Source organism: Branchiostoma belcheri, unplaced genomic scaffold (genome assembly GCF_001625305.1).
Source record: "Branchiostoma belcheri isolate BF01 breed outbred unplaced genomic scaffold, Haploidv18h27 scaffold22, whole genome shotgun sequence".
Classification (NCBI taxonomy): Eukaryota; Metazoa; Chordata; class Leptocardii; order Amphioxiformes; family Branchiostomatidae; genus Branchiostoma; species Branchiostoma belcheri.
In genome coordinates this window covers 2,178,688-2,187,936 of record NW_017803713.1, presented here as the reverse complement: position 1 = coordinate 2,187,936, position 9,249 = coordinate 2,178,688, and the positions used below count along the sequence as shown (strand labels likewise).

The window sequence follows — 9,249 nt, the reverse complement described above, 5'->3', positions numbered from 1 at the left end:
AACTTACAGTATATATTTGCTCATTACCTTTCGCCAAGAAGGTTATGTTTTCAGTAGCGTTTGTCTGTGGGTGTGTTTGTGTGTGTGTGTGTGTGGTTTAGCAAGATAACTCGAGAAGCAGTGGATGGATTGGAATGAAACTTGGTAGGTGGGTAGGTCTTCATGAGACCTAGAAATGATTAGATTTTGGGCCCTCTGGCGGCTTTCCTAGGTACTGCAGCAGAACTTCCGGTTTTGATATCTCGTGATCTGGACATGCTAGGGTCACGAATTTTGGATGGCAGATAGCTCTTGGAATAGGGAAGAAGTGACATGAGTTTGGGTCCCCTAGCGGCTTGTTCTGGAACTGCAGGTAGCTATTTTGTTGAAAAAATTTTCGAAGGAGGATAACTCAAGAACCGGTTGACGGATTGTCGTGATTTTTGGTATGTAGGTAGTTGAAGTGATGCTTGACATGATCAGATGACAATTATGCAAATCAGGAGCTAATTTGCATAATTAATGAGGAAATTCCAGAAATCTGCTTTGTTCATAATAGAACTATGAAACACTTGTGACATCACTTGTGAGAACGAGAAAAAACATCTGAGGATATAGATTATGTAAATGAGGACCTAATTTGCATAATAAATGGCAAATTTTTATAATTTCATAGTTGTAACTGCTAGGAATTTCATACTTGCCACATTTGGAAGTTGAGTGAAGATGAACATCAACAAACATAATTTATTCAAATCATTTGCATAATTTATGAGGAAGTGCTATAATAGCATTTTTGTTAAGATAAGGCTGTCATTGGATGGAGAATATGATCAACTGATATAATCCATGCAAATGGGGCTCTTACTTACAAAATCAATGATTAAAATTGTATCATTTGTCAACCACAAGGGTTAACATCATTTGGCGAAGGTATGAGATCATGGAACTCTTGTTTAAAATGTTTTTATCTTGTTTTAGGTCTACCACTGAAATAATCATTCATACCTTTTTTGAAGAATGAATTAATTAACCAACCTACCATTTAAAAAAAAAAAGAGAAAATTGATGCTGGTAAGTGCATGGTAACCCAAAGGCACCAGTAGCATCATTTTCCTACCAGTTCACATTTGATACCTGCTCCAATATGGTAATGATCATGATCATTTGTTGGTGCCAATAGTGCCACAGCATGCTAGACCACCGAGGTTAGCATTTTACATATAAGCACTCACCAAAGGGCGAAAGTTACAGCAGTTATTGGTATTAGACGCAGTCAACTGTAACAGTTTGCGTGAGGGAGTCATGTGTCTTAACACGAGACACTGCAGCCCATCATCCATCTCTCCCTGACCCGTGTGGAGCGATTGAAATCGAGGTTGCACGTGGCAGACAGTGTGTTTCTGACAGGCTCTGAAGATAAGGCTCTTTTTGTCTGCCTAACCCATAAGTCACCATGTTGGATAATTCCAGTCCACTATTACCTTCAGGAGGTTATGGTTTTAGAGGCCCTCTTTTTGGAGGAGAATTGAACATCTCCCATGTACATGTACCATAATATTACAGAAATTCTTGAGTTTGTCAATTACTTTCTCAAGAACTCCCAAGAACTCGACAGAAAAATTGAAATCGACTGATACACATAACACTGTCCTGCATATCCACAGAACTGGCAAACTCAAGTGTTCAGTGAGGAAAAGTTTATAGCCTTATTTGAATCCAGTTTGTAATACCCAACCTCTTTCATACGTTTTGAGAATATGGCCAAGTTGGATTGATGTTGCATATTAATTAATTAATTAATTAATTAATTAATTAATTCATTCATTCATTCATTCATTCATTCATTCATTCATTCATTCATTCATTCATTCATTCATTCATTCATTCATTCATTCATTCATTCATTCATTCATTCATTTCTTTGACTTGAAAGACTTTACATTATTGTATACACATGTTGTAACCTTCCAATGTGCTGAGCACTGTAAACGTGAGGGTAAACTGCCAGGTTACTTGTTTTTGATTAATTGAAGCCAACCACTGGTGTGAAATTGTGATACCAATGCACCACTGCACATATACATGTATAGGTAACCTAGTTACACCATTGTATGCAGCACCAAAGAATGTGGTAAATTAAAGGGAAGTCCACAAGTTTGTCCTTCACATTGTACCCTTTAATTTAGTATCATTGTAACATAACAGTATCCACCTATCTGTCATTCTGTCATTCTAAGCCAAACACTGGTATAAAATTCTAGCTCAGAAGAAATCATTGATTCATAAAAATAACATGAATCTTCATTGTGCTACAAATCCTAGTAGACTTGAAAGGAGACCACAAGTTTGACCTTGACTTTGACGACTATGATATTATAGGTTGTAGGTTTTTGTCTGTCATGCTGAGAATGTTACAATTTTCCCATGTACATGTAATCCTGATCTTAGCACCCACACTTTACTTTCATGGCTAATTCCCTGAGGTGGAGTAACCGGAAGTACTTATTGATTTTTGGGACTTCCTGCCAGCGCTATTCCTTTTGCAAGTAGAAAGGGATTTTGGAAGGAATTCAAATTGTTCTTCAGGATGGAAGGATTTGATGGCATGAATCTGTCAGTCTATTTCCTGTCATTAAAAGGTTCTATTACAAAGTCAGCACCAAGACCAAGAAGACTGAATAATGGATGGGGTAGAAAGCCACTCTTCCCTCAGACCTGTGAAAAATCAGCAGCAGATATTCAGTATGAACATTTTAGCCAAGAGCAAGAACTACACCCCCAGAGAGTGCATTCACTTCAGCACGTGTGGCTGAATTGATAAGTTGTATAATGTCAAAGCTGGCTGAATGGAGTGAGACTTCAGAAAGACTCTCAGGAGCACTAAAGGGCATTCCCTTTAAATTAATTTAATGCCATCTACGTACAGTGAATGTACATTGTAGTTGCCAAAAAAATTGGAAGTTCTTGATAAGCAAATATAGCTTTTGCATATGTGAACATGGAAAATGTGTACAAAATGGAGTATAACAATAACAAAAACAGTGATATAGAGGAATAGGTGAACATGACTTGCTGAGTAACTTCTACTTTTTCTCAGAGTTTTCAATAATTGTTGCCCGGAGGTCCCTCAGCTTCTTGTTCATTCCAGTCAGTGGCTCATAAGGAACATCTCATTCAGCCACTATCTCTGGACACAGGCTCATCTACACAAGGCTGAGCTTGTTGTTCTGTGGCCCGTTGCTATCTGGACTGTCTGATCAATGGTGCACACACCACGAGTGGTATTGATCTAAAACTTTGTTTGGTCAACTTTATTGGATGAAGGATTAAGAGCAGTTGATCATTCAGACTCATAACTCTTGAGATCTATTGACCCTCAGCTTTTATGAGTGTACATGAAGAGAAGGAATTCGAAGTATGAAATGTAAATAGTAAAAAAAAAAAACATTTTTTGTTGTTGTTGCAGGTTTGAACCCATCACACTCTGACCCCAACGACCCAGCTGTTGGCAAGACGCCTGTAGAGAAGATGCAGAGTTTCCTCACCGGTGTGCATGACAACTGGTAGGTTTACAAAGTCTGATGGAGTGTATCATGATCTCGGATTATGATAAAATCAATTACATTAAGCTTTCTATGTCATATAGCATTTGCCCAGTGTATGTTTTCAAGAACCACAAGAGGAATAATTTTAATTTTGTGGATCAAAATACACTGCTTACAGAGCAGTCCTGACTTCTGAAGGTAGATGAAGCCCCCCCCCCCAATCAGTATCTTAGAATGGAGATAAACATCAGCTGTGCCTGATAACCGGGTCATCAGCAGGGCAGGAAGGACATCATCACTCCCACACTGCTGCGCATACATCTAATCATCCCTCTCTTCACTACTCATTTCCGGTCAGACCACCACCACACTATCAGGGGATCTTGGTTTCCGTTCAGGTCACTGACCTGGCATTTATGAATCAGTAAGAAAGTTTTCCAAATGAGCACATTTGTAACAGAAGACAGAAGCCATTTTCTCTGATTAAAACAGTGCTGACCTACATAGCATCTATGCAGAGGCTGCTCTGATGTTGGCTGGTCATTTGTCTGCCAAATGATGTCTTTGAATAAAGAAATTATAACATAGCTTGTTACAGAATTAGGTTAATGGTACATAAAGGTAGGCATCATTCTTATTCAACATTTACCAATTACATATACCAGTGGAATAGTTTTGTAGTAGGTACACCAGCTGAGCATTAAAGCTAACGATGTAGAAAATGTTGCTCTGTGGCATCAGAATTCGGTATAGAATTCATAGTTGTCTGATAAAAGAAAGTGTTTCACATTTAATTGCGCCAAACTCCTAATTTTTAAAGATCCAAGTCAGAAAATACTAAAGTAAATATGTGATAGTGTCCACATTTATACCTGCAAATCTTTCTACAACATTACAACTACCACCCAACATGTAGTTGTCAGTAGTTAAATGAGCCAGGCGTATTGATTCATTGAGATGCTGTGTTGCTGTCCTTGGTGCTGAACCTGTTATTATGGAAAACTATCTGGCCATTTGCTCCTCTTTGCTTTTGTGATCCTTGGTTGTGTTTTACATACTAAGCATTACATCAGTGGATACAGGGTCATAGAAAGTAGAAAAGATTGGCTTGTTTTACAGTTGTTAAGCTGTCAGAATTGATGATTATTGCGATAAGTTCCACCCTATAACTGGTTTTGTGCTTTTTCAACTACCACATGCTCATAGCTGTGTTTCAGCTTTCATTGCTTATATACAATGTTTGTGTTCAACAATCAGGTACAGTGTATGTATTTTGTGGCAGCAGTGAACACATGTTCCTGTGTTCCAGCTACCATGTCCTGGGCAACTGTGGAGCCAGCCTGGGCAGGGAGTTCTATGGCATCCCTCAGCTGGCTAACCTGTGCCTGGCCTCTGTCATGACCAGTCTAGACCACATCCCTGACTACAGACTCAGGCCCATCATCCGTATCCTTCTAGCTATCTTAGTCCTCATTGTCCATAGAGAATTATGCATAAAGTCTATAACTTGGTACATGCATGCTGATGTAAAGCTTTGCAGAGATTTTATGTTTCAGTACTGGAGTTTCCTATCAGACAAGGGTGGTAAAAATAAATTTTAGGTGATCTACACCAGAAAATTTGATTTTTACTTTATTTGTCATCAGTGTAATTTGATACATCATTAAGTACTAGTAATCTATTTTCAAAGTGAAGCCTATATTTCCTGAACTGAGTCCAGGTGTGTTTATGAAGCCGTTTGTACAGAACTGTCCCAGCGACTTCTACAGCAGTCTTCTTGTTCCCATGCTGTCAGCTCTTTCCCAGTACATGTTGCAGGTAAGAGCATATAACAAGAATCAAAGTTCTTTGCCTATGAACCACACGAGTTCTGAAATTAACTTCTGCCCTGGCCTATATTTTTGTCCCGTCCAGTAAAATTGACAGTGTACAAATGAGCCCTTCTTGGCAAAACATGGCTGCAAATAGTTATACAATACAGGGTGATTTTTTTCTTTTCAAAATGATGGATTTCAACCTCAGCAAAAGGAAAGGAAATAAATGGCTGTCTTCAAACAATAATATTGATCATTGATAATTACATTACATGTGATGAGAGCCATTTTAGCCAAGTTTACTCCTGACTTGGGCAGTTCTTGTCTGACAATGTTTATCACCAAATAGAATAAAGATGCATAAGTGTGGGAAGTATACTCTTTCAAATGACTTGTTAAACTTTAAGTGGCAAACATTGAAATGTATAACAGGGTTTCCACAAAACCAGTTTTATTGGTTATGTTGAATCTTCCAGAGGTTGAATACAAGATGGGAAGTCATCAGTAACAGACAAGCTGAGACAGAGTAAGTATTGTCTGTCTTCCTTCTTTTCTCACAGTTGTCTAATGGGTTTTCTTAATATGTGCCTCATATTGAGATCAAATACTCCACATTGTTTGACTGATCTGTATGTTCATCCTTGTTATTCTGTGCTGTTCCACAGTGGTGCTGGTGAGGAGGTGACTCAGGAGGTGGTGGACGACCAGCTCACCAGGCTTCTCACCAGGGAGTACATCGACCTGCTAGGTTAGGCCACACATACTGGAACCTGCCAAATGCCATACAATTCAACTACATAGATACATGCTAGGTTTTACATTTCTACCTGCTATCTGTGAAACAACCTAGCTATCATCAACTTAGCAGCAAGCTATCTGCCCATCTGCCAGACAACCTTCTTAGCTGTCAAGTATGCATTATGAAAAGTGATGGGTTTGTGAGGTTTGTTACAAGAAGTTTTATTAATGGACAATTTTAGATAATTGTGTTTCAGGGTATTTGTATTTCTAAAGTGTATCATTTGCAATATTGGTCTTCCTCGTATATTTATTGCTTTTTCTCACTTTTCACTTGTTTCTACGAGAAAATTTTAGATACAACAAAAGGAAATATCACAGCCCTAAATGTGCTGTTGCCATAGAGTACACAACATCTGGTATACCCTCCCACTCTCCTGAAAGCATTCCTGAAGTAATAATTCAAGAAGAGCCCCAGTGGAAATCTCCAGATAAACATCAAAGATGAAAAAATATCACCTGCTGCTATGTTATCAGAACTACTGGTTCCCACTGTGTTTTTGCCAGGGAAGGAAAGTTATTTTCATTCATATTTCATCTATCTCTAGCGGCGACTTTCACTACAAAACGGGCCCCCGACACAAGCAACTCCCAAGATGGCATGCAAGGTAATATCATTGTGCTGTTTAGCTAGATTTGGTTTGGGGCTGGATGATTCTTCTTAACTGTGTGTGTGTGTGTGTCTGCGTCTGTGTGTGTCTGTGTGTGTGTGTGTGTTTCCATTGATTCAATTTCTACAGTACCAGAATTGTACTTCTACATGTAACAGACGGAAACTGTCCATTGGACTGTCATTCCTCCTTGTAAACTACACAAATAACAATTAGACCATGTTGATTTGATTATCATGAAGGTTGAACAAATGACACAGAGTAAGCTATGGCGAATAATCTTCTCTTTAAATTCATTTCTTTACATTTTCGGCTTTTTCAGTTGATTTTGGCATTCTATGACGTATTGTTTGTCCTTTTTTTGCTTATTATGTTTACCGAAGGAAAACATATTGTTTTTACTCAGTTTCTTCCTCCTCTTCTGCTCCAAACACTAACCTCTGACCTGACCAATGACATGGTTTGTTGATGTCTGTCACCATGGTGACTGGTGTTGGGTTACATAATGTTGCAATTTCATGGTCTGCTCTGCTCCTGTCACCATATACTAGTAGTACATGTATATGAATGTGTTTGAGTAAGGATTAACAGAGCAGACCATGTCCGAAGGTAAACGTTATGCATTTGCTTTGCAAATGTTACTTCTCTAGTTTTGCAACTGTTTTGTATGATTCACAGTGTGGTTAAAAACTTTTTTTTAAACGGCCGAAAATTCATGTACCTGTGGATGTCATCCGTAGAATCAAATCAATATGGCCTTAAAGTAAGTAGATTGAAAAGGGATACTACCCTGGTAGTGTCAATGCTAAAAAACTTGTACATCATGTACATCACATTACCAGAATGGGAACATAGCAAGAAGTAGGATTTTCTTGTCATAATGTTATTTCATCCGAAATAAATATGTCACTGGTTGCCTTTGCACTCCTCTCTAGCTTAATTTGGTGTCAATGGACTGGGGATTTCATTTGTAGCAAGTTTCAAGTATCCAGATCAAGACTAAGTTGTAAAACTGCTCCCCCCCCAAAAAAAAATTACCGGCACTTCTATGACAACTGTACATGTACCTTAAGTAATGTATGCCTTGATTTCAGCCATAAAATCAATTACATGTATATTAACACAATTATGTTATTATGGGTAGCACATGTCTTATGGCTGCTCCTGAAATGTTTAGAGAAGCAACAGTGGAACATACATGAACAGGAGACAGCTTGTGATGGAATTCATGGTTAACCACGGACAGCAAAGACGTCAATCCACTGCTGCGATGAACCAGCTCCAATAAACACCCCTACTGTTGAAACATAAAATCTGCTACATGTCTGCCTATGTGGCGATAATTGATATACACTAGTACAAACATTGGTACGTAATACCTGATTGCCACATGGTGTAACCACTGGGGTATTGCAGTATTTCTGAATCAACTTCTCTCAAGCCTGGAGGAACTGACATTATATACCTAAGTACCTGTAGGTCACACATCATGCTGTAACATAGTATTGAGGAGCAGAGAAGACGACTTTGGACTATCAGTCTAAAATGCCATATACACACATGTATATATGCACCCTTTTACAATTTTCTTTTAGTTTGGGGCATTGTTTTCATTAGATATCAGAAAATATTCACTTATTATACTTGTCCCTTGCATGGGTGAAGGTCAGGCATTAAACCTCTGCACACTTATAAAGAAGAGTAGTGGTGACTCAGTGTGCTTGGCTAAACGTTGGAGCCATGGTTCAGCCTTAGTGCACTACAAGCCGTGGAAAGAGCATTATGCTTAATTTCAAATGTAATGCATCCTGGTGCCCAGGTACTGCAGAAAGAAAGAAACACCTTAGGCAGTGCCCCATTTCCATTTGCACACACCACAAGATGATAGATCTGTGCTATTGTAATCCATACTGTCCTCACCTGCGCAATATTTTATGTTGCCCTTCAGGGTTAAACCCTTCAGAGCAATCTAGAATTTATTGGACAGTACTTTTTGGTCTCAGAGTAGAATGCATTTTCCCATGTGTGTGATTTATTTATCAAAGCTTGTTTTATAGAGTTTTCAGCACATAAAAGTGAGATTCCCAGGGACAAATAGGCATCTGAAAAGTGCATGAGGGAAAACAAATGGACCCAGATCAAGTTAACATTAGCAAGTGCTATCTCTGTAGTCTCATAGGTCCACATCTGAACCTCAAAGTGTTGATAAGGAAGGAAAGAAAAGGAAGAAAGTTCAGAGTAAATATTATAGGTAGATTTTTAACAATAAAGCGTAATTAATAGTTTTACATAGTTTTACTTCGAAGTTGAATTTCATTTGTAAAATTCAAACTTTAGTACAATTAAAGTCTGTTTTAGCATACCTAGTTTTACAGTTTTGTACTGCACACCCACATGTGCTTTCCAGAATAGAGCACCAGCTTTTTATATTTGCAGTCATAAACAGCAGAAGGTGATCTTGGTTGCACCCCTGTGATGTCTAGCTGCAAATAGTATTAA

General features: G+C 38.4%; 1 protein-coding gene across 1 annotated transcript in view; it reads left to right on the top strand.

The window, feature by feature from the left end:
• LOC109470259 (exportin-5-like) overlaps positions 1-9,249 on the top strand; it is a 35,428-nt gene that overhangs the window by 22,099 nt on the left and 4,080 nt on the right. Inside the window, exons 3-8 of the mRNA XM_019769128.1 lie at positions 3,449-3,545; positions 4,837-4,973; positions 5,248-5,345; positions 5,818-5,867; positions 6,007-6,089; positions 6,688-6,747. Of these exons, the coding sequence (XP_019624687.1) occupies positions 3,511-3,545; positions 4,837-4,973; positions 5,248-5,345; positions 5,818-5,867; positions 6,007-6,089; positions 6,688-6,747 (463 nt within the window). The 5' untranslated portion in view covers positions 3,449-3,510. The remainder of the gene's footprint in view (positions 1-3,448; positions 3,546-4,836; positions 4,974-5,247; positions 5,346-5,817; positions 5,868-6,006; positions 6,090-6,687; positions 6,748-9,249) is intronic.